At 41.0% G+C, this 21,261-nt stretch overlaps 1 protein-coding gene across 1 annotated transcript in view; it reads left to right on the forward strand.

Moving 5' to 3' along the window:
• The window catches only part of mgat5b (alpha-1,6-mannosylglycoprotein 6-beta-N-acetylglucosaminyltransferase B), a 111,885-nt gene that overhangs the window by 43,263 nt on the left and 47,361 nt on the right, over nucleotides 1–21,261 (forward strand). The window contains exons 5-8 of the mRNA XM_086154236.1: nucleotides 2,811–2,896; nucleotides 3,711–3,878; nucleotides 6,921–7,085; nucleotides 11,730–11,899. Of these exons, the coding sequence (XP_086010362.1) occupies nucleotides 2,811–2,896; nucleotides 3,711–3,878; nucleotides 6,921–7,085; nucleotides 11,730–11,899 (589 nt within the window). The remainder of the gene's footprint in view (nucleotides 1–2,810; nucleotides 2,897–3,710; nucleotides 3,879–6,920; nucleotides 7,086–11,729; nucleotides 11,900–21,261) is intronic.

Raw genomic sequence — 21,261 nt, forward strand, 5'->3', positions numbered from 1 at the left:
CTGTCCCAGCAGCCATTGAAGTCTTCTTGAAAAAAGAAACGAGGATGGGTTTTATTTTGAAATACGCAGGCGCTGTGGAGGCGATTTGTGAGGGCAAGCGTTTTATTTTTATTTCTAATATGTTTTTGTCATTTTATTTTGTTAGTATTAAATCAATGGTACCACAATAAAATGACACAAATACTAAAAATTTGGAAAAACATTTGGATCATTTGCAATTTAATTAAAGTGGTGCAGCTTTGATTGAAGTCATATGTTGCGTATTCTTAAAAACAAATGCAAAAGAGTTTACTATTTGTAAATAACCACCTGAAATGTTTTATTATTCTAGGTAAGTTGTTTGATTGTGTTTTCCGAATTTGATATTTTATTTTGGTCGGAGGATTTTATTTTCTTACTTCCGCCGGAAAAACGGTTGTATTGCGAGAGCGCTTACTAGTTTTATTCTTCTACTTTTGATATAAACCCGTAATAGGGCACAAGCTCTTACGGTGGTTGTCCTTTTTTACGTTTTGTTTTCAATGGTTGCAAATAAAACTATAAAACTACACCAGCAGTCAAGATCAGTGCCGCCAAAAAAATTACGGGGATCATTACACTATTATTTTTAATGAATAGTTGTTTCATTGCCCTCTCGTTGATGTTTTATGTGAAATGATGCACAGTTTATTGGACAAACTTGTCAAAGTACTTTTGGTGTTCTCATTAAAACTTTTTTCACTAATCTATTGAAATCCCCTTTTATTCTTGGGTTTCGACAGTATCCGTTATCGTGAAGTTTCTGATTATTAATTGTGAGCGGGAGCTTATTGATTTTGAATGCTCGAGACATTAAATGTGGCTCAGCTAGCCTGTAATGAGGCGATGTAACGCCTAAGTGAGATTCTGTATGGATTCTCGAGCCCCGATGTCATATTGATGGTATTAATTAATCAGATCTGCTCTATTGATGTAATTAGAATAAAAAAATGTGCATTGACTTTGTGTCTCCTCTTTATCCATTTATATATTTGCTTTATTTAAACCAAATATAGAGTTCAGGCTGTTCTTCCGCTTCTCCGGAGCCATCGGTCACATAACTGACCGTTACCGACCCCATTTTTTTGCAAAATTATCGCAAGAAAATAAACAAAAGGCATCAGGATCCGAGCCTAACCTTCACTCGTCTCCTGCGTTACGAGTCACTTCCTCGCCGCCCTTCCCGACAGAAGAGCCGCGTCAAAATGTCTGATATCATTTGAATAAGGTCGACGTGACGACGGCGGTCGCACCCCCGTATCAGAGACGTGTTGTTATCATGCTCATCACACACGCCGGCTCGCAATTATTTGCGTGTGATTGTGCTCCTGGATGCTTGGCGGGATGCTGGCGAAAGTGTTTTCCTAATTAGGCTCTGTAGAGCTGAGCTTCCAGGAGAAGAAAGGAGGGAGATAGAAAAAGAAAAAGGAGGGAGAGAGAGTTAACCAAGCGATAGAAGGCCTGGAACAAAGACATGGTCATTAAGCAGAGGAGGCCATACTTTGTGCAGTAGCTTGTTAGCCGGTCGTATTATCTCATTTATCTCTGTCCAGAGATGGAGGTGTGGGGTGTGGGGTGGGTTGGAGATGGTTTTGGGGGTGGGGGGTAGTTACTGCAACATGTGAGGAAAACAGATAGCAACCCTGGTAAAGACATACCGGGAAAAAAAATAATAAACAACTAAATTTATCCATTTAAGTTTAAGGCGGACAATGAAAGTGATCATTGAATCCATTCATTCACGGGAAAGAAAACCGACAGGTTGATATTTTGATTCATTAGTACAAATTTCATGGCAAGATGCTTTCCGTTGATCTTATTTCGTGCCCATTCTGAGGCAAACTATCACACATTTATTGGGTGAAGTTGTGGAAATACTTGACTGATGTCTTGTTGATTTTTTTTTTTAATTTTCAGGTCAGTTCTAATTGATTAGATACCTGAAGTCCTGGATATTTATCTTTTTATTATTATTTTTTTTCATTTTTATTTTATTTAATTACTTGCTTATTGATTTCTTGTTGGAACCAACAGCAAAATCAAGACCAAATTCACACGTAAAGCCACACTGTTGATTACATGAGCTATTTATACAGTGTACAATCTGACAATCTATAATCTGTTTGTCTCAATCACAAATACAGACAAACACGCGGTAAAAATGAATACCGTAATGTCCTGACTATTGAGCGCACCTCAATATAAGCCGCACCGGCTCGCCGGTCGCTATCTCGGTCTTCCTCCTGCGCACTAAAACCGTCAAAGTCGTCTTCTTTGGTGTCGGAGTTGAACAAACTCAGAATTTCCCGGTCATTTCATCGGTCCGATGCGACGAGGATAAACGTTTTAGAGGCGTGAAGCTCGCATATATTAGCCGCATCGTTTAAGTGAAAAAAGTCACGGCTTATCGTCCGGAAATTACGGTAATATTCTGACTCTTTGTCTCTGCAGTGGCTGGTCCAGATGAAAAGATATCGTGATAGTTTATGAAAACCGTGTGCCAGAGTCAATAACAGCTACATTTTCATCCATGCAATTTTTCCCAAAATAGCAAGGAAATAAGAAACGATCAAAGATGGAGAAACAAACAAAAAAAAAAGAATAAAATTCCATTTGAGTTTATCGTGGATGGGAAACGCGACACAGGCTGGTCCTCTAAATAGTTTTGGGAAAAAGTGTGAAAATACTTTTTTTTTGTAAACGTTCAAGCTGTCTCATTATATTCTGCACCTTCTTGAGAATAGCTCTATTGGCTCTCTGAACATCTTGTGTTTATTTATTGTCGTTCACAGAGGCGGCGGCGGCGGCGGCGGCGGCGGCGTCATCGTGCGAAGTTCCTAAAGATCCCCGTTACCCAGAGTGCAGCAGCAAAATGGATGTAAGTGCTCACTTCTTCCCTAAACATCAACACAGAGATGACAAACATCCGCTCACCTTCCTCGGCCTGGAGACGCGCCACACCGACGCCAACGTTTTAGATTATAAGATCATCAACGGGTTGCCGAGGCAACGGAGACACAGCCAGGAAAAAAGAAAACTAAAAAGTAGAAATGGAAAGAAGATGAAGAGAAGCCAAGGTTAGCAGGTTAAGGTTTTATAGAAAGTTAAGACTTCATTTTTAATATTGACCCAACATGACACTGTCAGTTTTAAAAGGAGAAATAAAGAGAGACAGCAGAACAGCAGAGATGCTCAAATTAAATTAAGGTTTAAATACAGAATGCATCTCTCAGTAAAGGGCGTCATCTGAAAAGGAAAGCAACATTATTGACAGAATGTTGAGAATATTAACGTGAGCCTGAAACGAGGTAGGAAAAGCTTCAAATAAACTGAAATTAAAATCATGTACAATGAATCCCGGAATAATTATTCAGAAGCTATTTTATTATCAGCAAAAATCCATCGGACACATCTGACAATACTGCAACACAGTATTTGGGAATCAGGATAAGATTTAAAATTGACCAGCAAATCAACCGGCGCCACGACAAAACAAGCCAAAACGTTATTCCCAATTTTTCACAGACTCAAGCTACAGTTTTTGAATAAATTAAAACCCTATAGAGTTGAGAAGGAATCATTGTGAATGGCCTTAAAATGAGCCTTTGAAGACGACATTTGTTTTTCAAATAAAGCCAGACGCCACTGTAACGTTGAAACCTGGACGTGTCCATGTTGTTGTGTTGTTGCAGTGGATGCGAGCCCGCTGGACCTCGGACCCCTGCTACGCTCACTACGGCGTCGACGGTTCCAACTGCTCTTTTCTCATCTACCTGAGCGAGGTGGAGTGGTTCTGCCCCCCGCTGGCGTGGAGGAACCAGAGCGCCACTCCCACCCTGAGGCCTTTGCCCAAGAAACAAGTACGGACTCTTTCGGCGACATTTCGGAACACGAATACACTCGAAGTCAGCGTTTTCTGAGAAACGTTGAGGGTTATTTCTTATAAAATCGGCAGAGAATGTCTTATGATCCGCTTAGCTTTCTTCTTTAATATCGTCTCCCTGCTTTTTTTTTTTTTTTGTAAAGACACCAAATTGCCCTGATGCAGCTTTCCTCAGGGGATCCCCAGGGGTTCCCGTCCAGCCTAGAGACAAACTCACTCCTGCCCAGGGCTGGAGGTCCCAGCAGGGAGGCGTCCAGGAGGCATCCTGGCCAGATGCCTCCTGGACAATGCAGAGGAGCAGCAGCTCTACTCGGAGCTCCTTCCGTTGCCTTTCAGCTCCTCTGAGGCAAACGTTTCGCACAGACGGACATATTTGATGAGGGGGAAAACGTGCGAGGGACGACCATTCAGCCTGACGTTCTCGGAACCGTTAACGCCAAATGCAAAATGAAATTTTTCATGACAATCGGCATACTTTTCATGTCTTAACACGGAACGCGGATCAGAGGTTTTACCGAAAATCACTCTGTCTTTTATACTTGAATACCACATGACATGAGGAAAATGTCTTCCAGGAACAAAAAAAAAAAATTAGAAAGATTCAAAATATCTAGGTTCATTTGAAACGTTACATATTATTCACTATTAAACGCTCACTGGGAACTTCATCATAAACAAGATGCTGGACGGAATTAGATGTGATTGTTGCTGTTATAACCGAGGCAGCGGGACGGAGTAGATTTGAACACAAGCCTTGCGGAGAAAACTGGTTTCGGCCGCTGATCGCTACCAACGACTCATGACCAGAGTGTCCAGAACATGCGGCCGCGAGTCCAACCGTCCATCCCTGAACCGCAGCCGACGGCGCGATCCGGTACTTTTGTACCCGGGATGGTGAATCATGTCTGCCATGGTTCTTGCTAACCCGGGTCGTGATGAATTCTCGGCGCGGCGACCTGATGTTTCACCTCTCGTCCGAGAGCCTCTGAGGAACCGAAGGAGTCTCTTCAAGTGAAGAAATTCAAGTCCGGTCGCCACGACGAGAAGATTCCAACAAGGAAAGAGTCGGAATCCATCTCGGACCTGAAGGCGGGGAGGAAAACCCAACGTCCAGTGAACCCGCGCCTGGTCTGGGTGCAACTCCGAAGTAGAAAAGATGTTCCGTCGGACAAAAACCATGTGAAGAAAAAGAGAAGAAAACAACTTGACGGCACGGCGATGCAGTGATTAGCACTCCCGCCTCACACTGACAATAGAAAATAGAAATAAAGCGACAATTCCATGATATCCGTAGGTGTGAACGTCAGGGGGGACGGTCGTGTCTCTCTTGGTGGTCCGATGATTGACAGCCGCTCGGGTCGGATGCAACCCCACCTCTTGGTCCAAGGAAGAAGGAATATCAAGTTTGGAGGTTGTTTGTTTTCCCAAAAAAGGCATTCGTATCAGTTATGGTGACTTATAAAGGAGTCTTAACTCCCATCCTGGAAACAAAATCATTTCTTGTCTAATCAAATCCTGCATGGAATAAGAGTTTGCGCTTTTGATTAAACTTCTTAATCCCATTCTAGGCTACATTCTTCACTCTGGCAGGTTCCTGCACTTCGCTTTGACCGGGATGTATGGCGCTAGAAAGAGAAAATATACTATTTCAATGAAAATGTGAAAGAATGTGAATGTTTAATATTTGGTGACTACGTTGTAGCATGATGTTTAAGGTCAAATATAGGTTTTCACATTTGATCTAAATCATCCCGGGAGGTCGTGAATGTCTCACTTCCTTCGGCCGTCGCTCCCCTCTTTGCTGTTCATTTCTATTTTAGCCGCCCGTAAATTATTTCTCTTAATAACTCATTGAAGTGTGAAACCTTTGTGAGGCTCAGCCTGCAGCGTCTTTCATGGCTGCCCTTTCTGACAGTCATTCCAAGGCCTCTTTCTGCTCTCCTGTATTTACTTGTTCTGCCTGTGGTTCCTGAGAAAGAAGTCTTGCACATTTAATATTGAATATTCTGAGAGCATTGGCAGAATGTTACCCGAGATTTTAAAGAAATTAGGAGGATAAGATATGCATGAAAACCCTTAGAAATACAAACAATTATCATTCAAGATGTTATAGAATAAAATTCCTTTGACAAATGACCTAAAAATCCACAATGAAATATAAAAAAAACAACACAAAATTTGTAATTATTGGAAATGTAAAGATAATAATAAGAAATAAATGAATAAATGAATGAATGAATGAATAAATGAATGAATTTATGATTGAATAAATGAATAATAAATAAAATCTTGTTTAAACAATACATCAGTACAATACATAGTTTACATCAAATATGCATTGAAAATCGCTTACAAATAATATGTTAGATGAAAAAAAAAGATTTAAACACTAAAATTAATTACTAGAAAATAATAATACAATAATAATTCTTTTTTTTTTTTACAATATTTATTATTTTTTTGAATACTTTTGTTCTAGAACTGACCAAGCAGGGCACCGGAAATACAACATTTAAATCCCAAAAAGTCCCTCCAGGTTGCTACACATATATATGAACATCAGCGTTATGTTTAAAATCAAAGGATAATTCATAGTATATTACGATATTATGATGCATCACAGCAGCAAACCACGTAATAACTTCAAACTGTGTGTGTGTGTGTGTGTGTGTGTGTTAGGGGGTGTCACCTGCTGGAGTTGGTGCTCCTGATGCAGTTTTGCAGATGTAAGCTCTTTCTGCTGCCCAGGCTCTCAGTCTCTTGATTGATACGACGATGCTGATGTTGCGGTGCGATGCGGAGGGCGCTGGGCGGCAGGTGTAAAACGAGAGCAGACTGTTTATGAGAGCCATGTTTAATCCCTCCGCTGGCCCGCCAGAAGAGGCGTGACCTTTGGGTACCGGCCAATCAGACGGGCTTCCTGTCCCGCGTAAACCAGATCCCTTCTGATTTTTCCTGAAAGCAATCGTTTGCAGAAATGACCTTGTAATACCCTGGTTTTGTTGCTTCCGCCGTCCAGGCTGTTTTCCGGTCCGACCTCGGGGCTCTGCTGGAGCAGGTGGGCGACGGGAAGGAATCCGTCAACTTCATGAAGGCGCGGATCGGAAGGTTGGCGGCGCAGTGGGCTTCTGCCGCCCGACGGCTGGACGACAAGCTCCGCAACCACGCCAGAGACCAGAAGAGGGTGAGCGCCATGCCTTCCTTTTGACTGACGTTCCTCATGGGTTCCTGCAGCTGCGGAAAATTGTCACACTTTTAAATTGATGCGTACGGTTGTCAGCGGCGACGGACAAACCAGCACACACACACGTTCCCAGAATGCACTAATATATCATAATTGTAAAAACAGCTGTGACATTGTCTCACAGACTCCTCTTGTCCTCTTTTTCAAATCAGCGGTAATTACTTGAAATTTGTGAGAAGTGATTGCTGAATAAACAGACTTGCACAGAGTTTTACAAGAAAAGGAACCTGGAAATCATCGTGTAGTTGTTTAAAATGACTGAAAATGATGTAAAAAAAAAACTGGTTCAAATACGGTTGCAAATTTCCTGGATTTATCTGAATTAGCTGAAAAGCAGCAAATTAGCTGAAAAACGTCCAAAAGAATCACCTCAAAATAACAAAATGTGTTGAGGACCCACATGGGAAGACTTGAAATTCAAAAGGAATAAATCAGAAAATGATAAACATTTTACTTTATAATGAAGATTAGAAACTCTTAAGTCAACGTGAAGTAAAATAATGCTGAAATCATGAAAAAGATTGCGGGATATTCTACCAAAAATCAGCGAGATACTATCTTAAAATCCAGCTGTTGCAAAAATTGACTTACAAATGGTCTAAAAAGGGATGAGTAATTATGGAATTATCTTATTTAGAACTGTAAAGAAGAAAATCAGCCAGAATTTCCCCAGAATGGTGCAAAAAATCTTTTTCATAAGGAATGTGAGAGAGAGAGAGAGAGAGAGAGAGAGACCAAAATCAAAACATCAACAAGGCAGCAAAATTGTACTTATATATATACGTTTGCAAGTGTATATATTTGTTTGTGTGTTTATGTATGTATGCATATATGTATTGTACATGTGTACGTGTTGGTTCGTTATGTCATTTGTTTGTTTGTACCTATGCATGCTTGCATATTTGCATATTTATGTATGCATGTACATAAATTTATCTCTATCTATCTATCTATCTATCTATCTATCTATCTATCTATCTATCTATCTATCTATCTAGAAAAAAGGCATCTTTTATAGTTTTAAAACCTAGATTCCCTTTATTCTGCACATCCTGATCAAAATATCCCATCAGAATGAAGCAGCTCTGGAAATCATGCAGAGGCTTTTCCATTTCTAATGTTCAGTGTGTCTGAGACACGTTGACGTTCTTTAACTGATCTCCCCTTTCAGCCAAACTTCCTTCAATCCATCAACTTTAATTAAACCGGCCATGACAATTTTTATTTTTTTTTTCCCAGACAGCCAAACGTAGGGCGCCGTGACAACAACCCAGATTAAACACTCGCCGGTTGACGTGGACACACTTGCCATTTGAAATCCATTCACTTTGCTCGGGGCAACAGGAACACATTGCCAGTTGAGAACATCACCTGGATGACAAGGCGTGAATTTTATCCGTTCATCTATTTCCTGTATTATTCTGACACGAGGGGCGTCTGTTGATGGACGCGGCGCAGCTAGAAAACGGCTTGTAACGCTCCTTTGCACGACTCTTACTTTTGGAAACTCATATTCAACGCCAACAGAAGCCAAGCTAGAAATACATAGGAATAAAATAAAACAAATCTTGATGCGGTTTATTAATTCAGCTATTCTGCATGAATCGGTTTTCTGCCACATCAATTTTGACGGTTCGTTTTGAGTTGCTCCCTTTGGAAAATATAAATCCGTTGCGTCCGTTGTGTCCAATATTCCCCGAGTTGGGAGACAGAAAATAAGCATGTAAAATAAAAAGGGGTGCAGTGAGTTTGCAGAGTAGAAAGTAACTTATTAGAAATATAAGCATCAGCAGTCGCCTTTAAGAACGAACAGCAAACAAATAACAGCGCAATAAAAGCAGTTGTTTAAGTTATTTTAAATAATAGGAGACTTTAAACAACTGGAAAACAAAATTATAATCAGATCTGCTGAAGGTTTATATTGTGTCTCAGCGTGCATTTAGCTGTTACCTCTTCCTCCTCCTCCTCCTCCTCATCATCATCATCATCATTGATGCTCATTTCAGAGCCTCGTCATTAATTTTTCATTTGCAGCTGCCGTTCTTTATTCCATGTGCAGAATTTGTTGATCAGCAAAAACACCCTGTTTTTTTTGCAGCTATGTGGGGCTGACTTTTTTTTTTTTTCTGTTGATACAACAAATCCAGACCGCGCGACACCAGCTTGAATAAGATGAAAATAATCAATGGAAAAAAAAAAAAAAAAGAATAAATGGGGCGTTTTACTCTTCCCTGTGTCTTTGACGGTCAGAAAATACGTATTTATTTTATTTTCTCACCAAATATTTTAGGAGACACTACCTCCTCTTGATAGAAGATGCATAATGATATATTGTAGAGTACAGGATTGTCTCAGAAAATGAGAATATTGTGATAAAGTTCTTTATCTTCTGTAATGCAATTACAAAAACAAAAATGTCATACATTCTGGATTCATTACAAAAGAAACTGAAATATTGCAAGCCTTTTATTATTTTAATATTGCTGATTATGGCTTACATCTTAAGAAAACTCAAAAATCCTATCTCAAATTATTAGAATATCATGAAAAGGTAATTTTTGTTTTTTTAATTGCTAAACATGGCATAGCTGTCAAAGGCACACCTCACTGGATGTGCTTGTATTTACCTTTTCAGACCATATAATGCATGAAAATTGCGTATTTTCAGTAGCATTGTAGCAAAGCCATGCTATCTCAGAGCTATATTGTGGAAGAAACGTGGTCTGATCGGCATCAGTGGACTTAAGTATCTGCTGCAGATAATGTTTGTGTTGCACACACTCTGACTTTTGGAGTTCACACCATGTTATTATTGAGCTCCGCTGTCTAGACATTTAGCCGGTGGACAAATAGATCTCATACTAATAGTAATGAGGTCATTTGTTAAAGAAAACAGCTTTGTGGGAACTGTTGCCAAGTCCTCAATTTGAATGAACGTTTCTTTTTTTTTTTCACCTCAACCAGAAGTTGCCCTACCAACAATAAATGTTTTTTTTTTAATTTCTTCTCCAAATGGATTCATTTAGTCTCACTAGAATCGTCACTTATATCAGAGTAAGAATTTCAGTGCAACTGCAGCCTTGGATATTAGTCCTGGACTTGTAGCGCAAATCTAAATCAGTTAATAATCTTTTATTAAACAAAGGGAATGTTGATAAAAGTAAGAAAGTAAGTATAGATACAATCCTCGTGTAATCCCACTGCTGCCCTCTTGTCTTTAAGGCCATGAAATACCAAATCTTGCACAATATTACTAAATTTGATAAAGGGGCTGGGCTTGGTAAATAGAGCGGGGGGAGATTTATTTGACATAAAAGCATTTTGCCTTTCGGATTCATCTTATTTCACCTATATTTCTACCATTCATTAATTTTCAGTGACATTTTCCTCGGCCTAAATGAAAGCACGTGAGATTAACGGCATGACAATGATAATGGCTTCCAGCACATGAAAACTTTTTAGGAAAAGTGGAAGAAGCAACAGATTTGTTGATCGAAGATGTTTTTTCTGTCTCCCTGCTCTTTTCTCTGTTAGCGTAACATCCCTTTAGGATTCACGCAATAAAACTTTTTCCACTTTCAGCTTGAACCTCTAATATGCTTCCATGAGGGTCTTTGATTTATTGGTATTTTTAGGATTATATTCTCTGACTTGAAGGACGACAGTGGGGTAACGTGATGACTCGATGAATTCATATATATTTAATAAATATTAATACAACACAAGATATGATTATGTGTTGTTATTAATATATAGTGGATATATATAATAATATATATTATTATTAAAATGAAATAATAAGATAAAATGTATTATTAATAATTATTATTAAAATCCTGCTTCTGTTACTGCCTATCAATGTTGATAATGAATTGGAATTGGATTGCATGGGTAACGTCAAATAACATATGAAATAGACAAATGAAAAAAATAATCATGTAAAGAGAAAGTCTTGTTTTATTGGAAGAAACATGCAGCTTTAGACATTTATAAACCCCCCCGAGGAAAGGAATGGCGAGTCATTAACGGTCAAACTGTGAAAGCAGGCGGCAGAAAGTCGTACGACGTCTGAAAGGGCTAAAGATTCATCACTAAAGAACCCTCGATAGCCGAGACACGGCGAGCAACGTGGGCACTTGAAGCCGGATGAAACTGTCTTTTATTTTCTTTGAGACAAAAATAATTGCAAAGGAAAAAGACTTTCCAAATTAATTTTGTTATTGGCTTGAAATTACATCAGCAATTAATCTGCCGCGGCGGCATTCTGCATATCAATTGGTCCTCGACATTTCAGTCCTCATAGGGAATTAATCCGCGGTTGATTGTGTTTCTCCGGTGAGTGCGTTGTCACCGAGACATCTGACCTCCATTTAATACTCCGTTATATTGAAAATAAACCACATTTGCCCTCATTGGTGCTTTCGGCATATCTGCATTTATTCACGGAAGCAGCAACTCAAGTGTCTCGACGAAACTCTCGGCGGAGGCGATCCGAAAAACCGAATCTTTCTTTTAAACTGCAGTAAAAAAGAAACGAAACCAAACGATGCCATTTGACCCGCGCTTTTCCCTTCTTCCTTTCAGATTCTGGTGCACGTCGGCTTTCTGACGGATGAGTCCGGGGACGTCTTCAGCCCCCTGGTGCTGAAGGGGGGTCCGCTGGGGGAGATGGTGCAGTGGGCCGACATCCTGACGGCGCTGTTTGTTCTGGGACACGATCTGAAGATCTCACTGTCCGTCAGCGAGCTGCACGGGTAAGTCGTGCCACGCTACCGTGCTACGCTACCGCTAAAACCGCCGTCGCCAATTTCATCATCAATATATCATCTTAACATGGGTCGTATTGTTAGACAATCTCGTGTTGCGTAAACAGCTACACTGGTCACTTTGTTGTGGAGGCGCTGTTGTCAATAAAAGCTATAAATCAATAATATTCGTGGTTCTGAGCGGCCGTCTTGAAGAAGTCGTATTTGTCTCGTCGTCATACAGGAGCGCCTTAAAGAGACGCAATTTATTCGATAAAATTGAAGCGGCTCAAAACTTATCCTGCCCTTCAAAATACCAAAAGTTTATGAGTAGCAAGTTTAAAAAGTTATTTTCTTGTTGTACATGCTAATACGGCAGTTGTTTGCACTTGAGCCCTTTGGCTAAAGCTGAAACGTTACCATGTTACCATTTCATCAAAAGAAAAGTCGATTGTTCATTCCGTGGGTGAATTTAGTTTGTTTAAATGCAACTTTGTTGTCAAATAAGAAACTATTCTTAGTTGCAACTGAATATCTTTTTAACAATAACAGTCCTTTGTTTCATCGTGATTACGGTGACGCCATATTTACACACTCGACCAAGTGTTTTGTTGTGACCGTCAACACGCGAGACTTTAAACAAAATAGATGAAAAATAACAGTCAGTGTATTGATTAGGAGAAAAATGATCCTTTAAATTGTGTTTTCACGTGAAGGCAAATCCATCATCGTGCGCTCGCAGCTCTCCTGCTTTGGCTACCTTTGGCCGTGCACTTAGGAACGCTGCTTATTTCTGCATGTGAAATCTCCTTCCTGCAGTGTGTTGTTTTAGCCCGAGGGCTTGACAGCATCCCGGTGCAAACCCTCCCACACACACACACACACACACACACACACAGGCGCTACGCAAGCATTACCACCACTGTAGCTCACAGACGCCAGAGTGATAAGGGGCTTGTCACTCGTCATCACAAACATGAACGTTCATGCCAGTGGACACTCACACACACACATAAATCAAACACACACCTTCTTGTCAGACAGGCAGGAAGCGTCTAAAAATATAGGAGTATTGACTGTCATGCAGCTGTTTTATTTCTTTTTTTTTTTTTATAAAAAAAAAAAGGGGATATTTCTAACTGGTCCAATCCAGCAGATGCTTTCGCAGCAGCACAATGTCGGCGAGGAGGGAAATAAGAATAATAAAAGGTGATGTTTGCTGTGGGCGGGCGAGGAAGGCTGGTGACGACGCGTCGTTGAGCCAGAGATCCGTTGCTGTCGGGGTAGAAGGTAGAAGCTCCAATGATCCAAGTATTGTGGAGGTCTGTGAGGAGAAGATGCTTTGATAAGAACACGCCGCGGAGATCAGTGAGGTGGAAAACATGTCGCCCTCACACCCTTTTCCTCCGCTAATTGCCATCGTACTCGGTTGCCGCAGAGCTTCCACCGCCGGAAACCTTTAGAGCAGGGGTGTCAAACATACGGCCCGCGGGCCAGAACCGGCCCGCAAGGGGATTCAACCGGACCCGCAGGATAATTTGAAAGTGAAAAAATGCATAAAAGACAAGGATTTTTTTTTTTTAATGAAGAGCAATTCGAGAATTTTCCGCGAGGAGGCGCATCATTTTGGTCAGAGTTGAAGACAATCCGCATCACTGAGACGGACCAATCAGCAGACGGTATCAATGCACCACCTGCTGCTTGTTATGACGTTGTTTCTACCCTGTTCTCTACGTCCCTCCTACGCCAAAATGTCATTATCAAAATAGAGAAAAGTAGTTAAAGAGTGTAGAATTTTCAAAGAAAAATTGACTACGTCCTATTTATTTTCGGAGACGCACGGGAAACCTTTGTGCTTGGCGTGTTTGCAACAAGTTTGGTATTTAAGGAATATAATATGCGGCGCCACTACGAGACTCATCACCGCGAAAAATATGACGGCTCGCAAAGAAACTGAGAAGAGATAAGATCAACCAATCGCTGGCAGGTCCGAGGAAACAGCGTCCACTTTCACCCAGAGCTGAGAAATCAGTGAAGCAGCGGTAAAAGCCAGCGAGCTAATTGCTAGCGAATATGTGCAATTTAAAGTTAGTCACCAGCTTCACTACAAACTAGTATGATGGAATTCTACTGTTCATGCAACTCCATACATTTTCAGTATGTATTGGGGTGTTTCATGAAATGTTTTGTAAAAGGATTGGTCATTAAATTCCAAGATTTTCTAATGTCTATGTACTTCTTTACACCAAAACAGAGGAAAGACATGATATTTTGGTTATTTATTGTTGAATATGCTATTATTTTAATGGTCCGGCCCACTTGACATCTACCTGGGCCGTACGTGGCCCGCCATGAGAAATGAGTTTGACACCCCTGCTTTAGACGATAAGAGGAAATGCACAAACCTATCATTGATCAAGTTTGACCACATGGATTTATATGTCTCTACACGCAACAAGGTCAGGTTTATAGGGCCGATGGACACACACACACACACACACACACACACACACACACGTGTATATATATATATACTGGACTCTGCTTATGAGGAGATTCTGCAGGACATCTGTTCAGAGGGAAAAGTGACTGTGCGGCTGCAGTAGAAGGCAAACAAATGAGTCACCATCTGACCTTTCGGTTTTACCGTCCACATCGAGGTCTCGACGCTTCGGTCCCGCCGCTTTACCCCGACGACGGACGCTGATTCGTCCCAAATGTTTCGCGGCAGGCTTGAACTTCATCGGGTGTTTTTTTTTACTTCCAGCTGAAGGATAAATACAGAAAAGGCATTCATTGTGAATCAGTTTGGATTTCGAGGTATACAGATATATTTGCGTCTACTTTACGTTTGCTTTCATTCACACTGTTCCAGAGAAATGGTTCCGGTTGAATAAATCAAATCTTTGTGCTTAAGATCTTAGAACACTTGATAGCCTTAACCTTGACAATTTATATTTTATTGTATTTCTTATTCTCCCTCCTTCCTACTATTATCTATTATCGTTATGTTTTTGCTTGAAACTCTGGCACAACAATTTCCTTCGGGATAAATAGAGTTGTTCTCATCTCATCTCATCTCATCTCATATATTCAATATATATTGAATATATATATAATATAAATATATATAATATATTTTAACATATCTCATATCACGCCGTATTTATTTGAATACGATTTTGTTCTCATGCGTTTCCGACATTTTACATACAGACGTAATTTCAAGGTAACATCTGACATTATTTCTGACAAAAAAATGAACATTTTTGTTTTGATTTTCCCACATTATTCTTTGTATTTATCTATTTATTAGCTGTGTTTTTTTGCTCTGTCTTTTTTTAAATCACATTTTTTCAATTAAAAAAAAAATATCAAGAAGGGATAATTGAAAAATATGTTTTAATTACTTTTTTTTTTTCTCCCGGGCAAACCGATGCAGGACCGGCGAGCTCTCCGGGCACATTTTCACATTTTAGCACAATTTAATTTTGACCATTTTAACATCTCCTCCGAGCGACTGCCGTCACACTGAGAAGTTGTGATGAACAATTATGCATCTATTACCACGTGATGACTCTTTGGAGCACATACAATAACATTTAAGTCCAGTAATGAGCAGTAAAATGTTGATTAAACACCCCGGGGGACAGAATGGACTCAAATAGTTTGTCGTAAAAATGCATGTTTTTTTTTTTTTTGTCCTTTTCCACGGCTTCCTTAAATCGTCCAGTTACAGGCGCACGCAACACATTTATAAATACATTTTCGTTGGCGATTAATAATCAGAAAAAAAAAACACATCTCGGCGTCTCTCATTCTCGGGCCCTGACACGCCATTAAATTGACAGATCGTTATGTGGGTTGCGCTCCCACAGATTCCCTCAGGCTTGTATCTATTTACATTTACTACTTTTCACTCCCCCCACGCCCACACTTTGGAAAGAGCTGAGTGGAGCTGAAAGGGGGCTCCGCTGGTTTTTTTTATGTGCGGACAAGATTGTTGATATGTGTGGAATTTATCTTGTGATGGACAGATTAGCCACAACGGGAGCTTAGTTACTGCGGGAGTCAAGCTGCAGGCTTGCCTCACATTATTGCCCCTAATTGGGAACACGGATGCTCGCTTGTGGTTTCCTTTGAGTGATCACTTCTATTCACTGCCCGTCTCAGATAAATGAGCTGTTTTTTCTCTCTCTATATATATAAATATATATTTCGTCTACATTTATTTTGGTTTGCCTTTCCTGGATGTTTTACAGCTGAGCAGAGTCAAATGAAGTCACAAAGAAAAATGAATTCACCCTCTTTGAAACTTGACCTATATAGCAGAACTATATACACTGCTCAAAAAAATAAAGGGAACACTTAAAAAACACATCCTAGATCTAAATGAATGAAATATTCTTATGAAATACTTTGCTCTTAACACAGTTGAATGTGCTGACAACAAAATCACACCAAAATGATCAATGGAAATCAATGGTATCAACCCATGGAGGTCTGGATTAGGAATCACACTCAAAATTAAAGTGTAAAAACAAACGCCAGGCTGATCCAACTTTGATGTAATGTCCTTAAAACAAGTCCAAATGAATCTAGTGTGATTGACTTGGAGTTACATTGTGTTGTTCAAGTGTTCCCTTTATTTTTTTGAGCAGTATATTTATACATCTCCCGGTCAGGAGTTATGGAATTATGTTACGTTTCCTTGCATAGGATATTATGTTAGAGCAATTATGATGCAATATAATCAATCATTCTACGCTGTAATGACTTTGTTAGCATCCAAAAGGAAAACAAAAGCAATGAGGTGAGAAAAATATTCGCATGGTTTTCAATGGCTGAAGACTATGTATTCCTTTGTTTTGCATTTTTGTATTAAACCATGGCCAGTTCCTCATATCTGTGCTGTTATAAGAGCTCAAAAATGTTGTTTTGAAGATATATTTTGTCTTTCCAATCTAAAGGAAAGCCATCGGTCGGAACAATTGATTTCCCTCCTTTTCTTTTTCGGTGAAATTGCTAAAATCATCCTTTTTTTTTTTTTTTTTTGTATTGTAGCAAAAGGCTGAGTTTGTGAGCTTGGACCGTAAATATTGTCCCATCTCTACTTTTTAGAACGATATCAAATAGGTTAAAAACTGAATAAATAAATAAAAATAAGTCCCAAGCTTATGGAAATAAACTTTTTAACATCCTCTTCCCCTTCCAAATTTGAAAGTCCTCAGATTTTGTGGTCCAGGTTGAGCGGCTTTTACGGACATTTGTGGCCAGAACGGCGTCGGGAAGCTTTATCTCTGCCTCCGGTCGAATATTCTGCACAGTGAGTGCACATCGCCATGTTTGTAGTCAGTTTGTCAGTTCCACTACGCTGGATCGGTCCAAGCCTGATATTTGGCATGAAATAGAGGCAAATAAATCGTAAAGATGTGACCCACATTTGAAACGGAACGGAGCGCCGAATCTGGCTGAAATGAATCACAGCGCAGCCAGACCTCCGAGGGAGCCAATTACAAATAATGACATTATGGGCCGAGTGCCGCTGTCATGTTCATGAGTGGGAAAACCCCGTCCGCTGCACGGATACATATCGATTTTTACTCTCATCATTCAACCTGTAAAAAAATATATGTATATTTCATGAATCTTTGCGAGACTTAATTCTGTGTGTCGCTTTATCTAGACACGTGAGTCATTTTAGAAAATATAAACATCTTTGCGTTTGCTGTGTTTGTGTACCACACATGCTGGGTTCTGAGTTCAACCCAACCACACGGTGTATTTGCAAATGAAAACAAATTTATTTTAATTAAAATTTATCTGCAACGTTTTCAATTGACTCATTTATTGTACTGAATTTGTTCGTCTTATCATCTCTAGTACTTCATTTGCAATGCGCTGCTTAGTTTGAACGGCAAACGCGACGCGGTTCCTGGGATATCGCTGATTAAACGCCACATACGGCTCAGAACTAAATGACGGATTACCATCCAATTCATTACAAGCATTCATTGTTCCCAGATAATATATCCTGATGGCTTCGCTAATCCCCCTGGCTTTTCCTCTGGTGTCGGCAAAACATCTTCTTCTTCTTCTTCTTTCGGCTTTTCCCTTCAGGTGTCGCCACAGCGAGTCCACTTTCTCCATCTAACCCTATTCTCTGGATCCTCCTCTCTCACACCAACTACCTTCATATCCTCTCTCACTACGTCCATAAATCTTCTCTTTGGTCTTCCTCCAGACCTCCTGCCTGGCAGCTCCAATTCCAGCATCCGTCTACCAATATATTCTCTATCCCTCCTCTGTCCATGACCCAACCATCTCAGTCTGGCTTCTCTGACCTTCTCTCCAAAACATCTAACATGTGCCGTTCCTCTGATAGACTCGTTCCTGATCCTCTCCATCCTGGTCACTCCCAAAGAGAACCTCAACATCTTCATCTCTGCAACCTCTAGTTCTGCCTGCTGTCTTTTGGTCATTGGAACAGTTTCTAGTCCAAACATCATGGCTGGTCTCACCACTGTCTTGTACACCTTTCCTTTTCTTCTGGCTGAAAGTCTTCTATCTCTTGGTACCCCTGACACTTTTCTCCACCCATTCCAACCTGCTTGGACCGTCTCTTCACCTCTTTTCCACACTCTCCTACGCTCTGGACTGTTGACCCCAAGTACCTGAAATCCTCCAGCTTCTTGATCTCCACTCCCTGTAGCCTCACCGTTCCACCCGAGTTCCCCTCATTCACACACATACATTCTGTCTTGCTGCCACTAACTTTCATTCCTCTCCTTTCCAGAGCATACCTCCACCTCTCTAGATGTTCCTCTACCTGTTTTCTAATCTCACTACAGATCACAATGTCATCCGCAAACATCATGGTCCATGGGGATTCCTGTCTCACCTCATCTGTCAGCCTGTCCATCACCACTGCGAACAAGAAGGGTCTTAGAGCTGATCCCTGATGGAGTCCCACCTCCACCTTGACCTTCTCTGTCACCCCAACAGCACACCGTACCAATGTCTCACGTGTCGGCAAAACAGCGACATCCTTAATTTTGAAGAAACCCAGACAAAGAGGACAGAGGAGCTCCACTGAACGCCACAGGAGGTCTTTCCTCCCTGAGGCGATCAGACTTTTTAATTCCTCTCCATTCAGCCGCCGACAACCATAACAACCTATCTTTAACTTAAAAACAAACAAAAATGTGCAATATCTAATTTCTGTGCAATATTCAGAAACTGTGCAATATTTCATCTCATCTCATAACAGCTACACTATAATGTTCCCTTCTATCATACTATTGTGCACTCCTTACCTCACTTGTTACTAAGACACTTATAGTGTTATCACTGCTTACTAAGACACTTTATAGTTTCACTGAAACACTTTATAGTTTATAGTTTATTTTTATTTCTAATTCTGCCTTTTATTATTTACAACTGTTATATTTTCTGTAACTCTGGCACTGCAATTTCCTTCGGGATTAATAAAGTTGTTCTTATTCTTATTCTTATTCTTATTCAAAGAGAACGACTTCCTGGCGGGTCGAACTTTCTTCTTCGTCAGTGACCGAATTCCCCCGAATGACGATGATGAGACGCACTTTGATAACCCCGTCATCGGGAAACTGTTTAGCAGCAGCAGCAAGAGATGAGATACAAGGGCGAGACAGTGACTAAAAGCTAAAAATACAAGTAAAAAAATAAAAACACTCTGAAGTGTAAAACCAAAATAAAATCTAAAAAGAAAAAAAAATGATAATATAATTGGTGATTATACCGAATTATCAAAGTAGGTGATGAACAGCCTTGTTCTGCGACTGTTTCTCTCTTGAAATGTATAAAAATGCCTGCTGTGTATCTGGAATAGAAAAACCCACCTGTGTCCTGCCGGGCGCGTCGATCTGAACGTTTCGTGGATTGCAAACGCTCTCGCACGGTTCACGTCGCACAGCTGCATTCAGACCGTGACAATTGCATTACTACAGGAAGTCCGTGATGCGCTTTTGGAAAAGTTTGAGATTTTTTTTTCTTTTTTTTTTTTTTTTTTTAGAAGTTAAGCTTCAAACATGTAGAGCCGGATGGAAAAACATAACAAACGCGAGTGAATTCAAGCCGCTTTGAGCGGTTCGAACCTCCAACGCTGGAAATAAAAGGCCGACGGTTATTACTTGTTTGTCGTAATGGGTCGAGAAATCGAGGACGGCTCTGCGTCTGTCGCCGGCAGATACCGGCCGTCTGAGGGTTATCTTGACATATTGAGGGTTATTGTAGCTTCCTTGTGTGTAATGTCAGCCTGAGCGAGTCCAAATACACACATTTTTGTTTGACTGCAAGATGGCAGCGGCTTCGTAGGAAAAGAACATCTTCCATCACATTGGCAATTGTTGATCTTTGCAGGAGCAAGTCAAAGTAAAGGCCTCCGCGCCGCCGATTTCAACTTCTTGACCGCATTTCTGACGTGTCTGTTAATTTAAGTTTGTCCTTGAGCGTCCTCACACACGCATCCGACATTATCCAGACGTCGCCCGGAGGGACTCCTTTCGCAAAAGCAAATATCCAAAGCGGTAGGACGGCACATTAAACGCTCTTTAACCGAGCGGCTCCCCGGCGTATTGTCTGAGCGATCTGCGACTGAGTCCGAGCGAATCTCAGTGGATTTACCGCGGAATGAGTGTGATGATGAGTTTATCCTGCGACTGAAGCGAAATACAAACATCCACCGCCGGAGGGGATATTTAGAGTCAGAAGCGAAGCGCAAAACAACAGCGAGACAACATCTGCCGAGGAGAGGGGGAGGAAGGGGGAGGAAGGGGGGGCGACGCCGTGATTATAAGTGGCAGTTTGAGGGAAACACAAAGACTTAGTTTAAAATCAAATCACATCCAGATTCCCTGCAAGCGATCCGACCCCTTGGGAGACGATTCGCTCGCGTTTGAATCCGCGCGACATCATTTCGCTATGATTGGAGTGTTTTTAACTGACGCCGTTCTTCCGAGGGCAGCCCTTACGCGTGATTGGCCGGACGACGGAGGCCCTCGCATCCCCGACGGCGTTCCTGACGGGTGACATAAACAGCTGTCGCTCCCGCTCGGGGACGCCACGCCCACGTTTTCTCCAGGAGCTGCACGATAATTAGCGAGCGACGGAGCACCTGAGCTCTGGTGGAGCTGGAAAGGAGGCTTCGGCTTGTTAGCCGCTTGTGTCAGTAGATCGGGGAAGTGACGCCACAACGGATGTGTCGGCGGAGGTCCTAATAGATGTGCGTGTGCCGCGTGCACGTGATAGATTTTTTTTTCCGCCGTGCACGCCGACTTAAAGATAGCAAATATACCTTTTGAGCGCGTTTGTCTGAAAACGCCTTGTGCTGT

Source organism: Fistularia commersonii, chromosome 10, assembly GCF_037954325.1.
Source record: "Fistularia commersonii isolate RoL2024-O1a breed Wild chromosome 10, RoL_Fcom_v1.0, whole genome shotgun sequence".
Classification (NCBI taxonomy): Eukaryota; Metazoa; Chordata; class Actinopteri; order Syngnathiformes; family Fistulariidae; genus Fistularia; species Fistularia commersonii.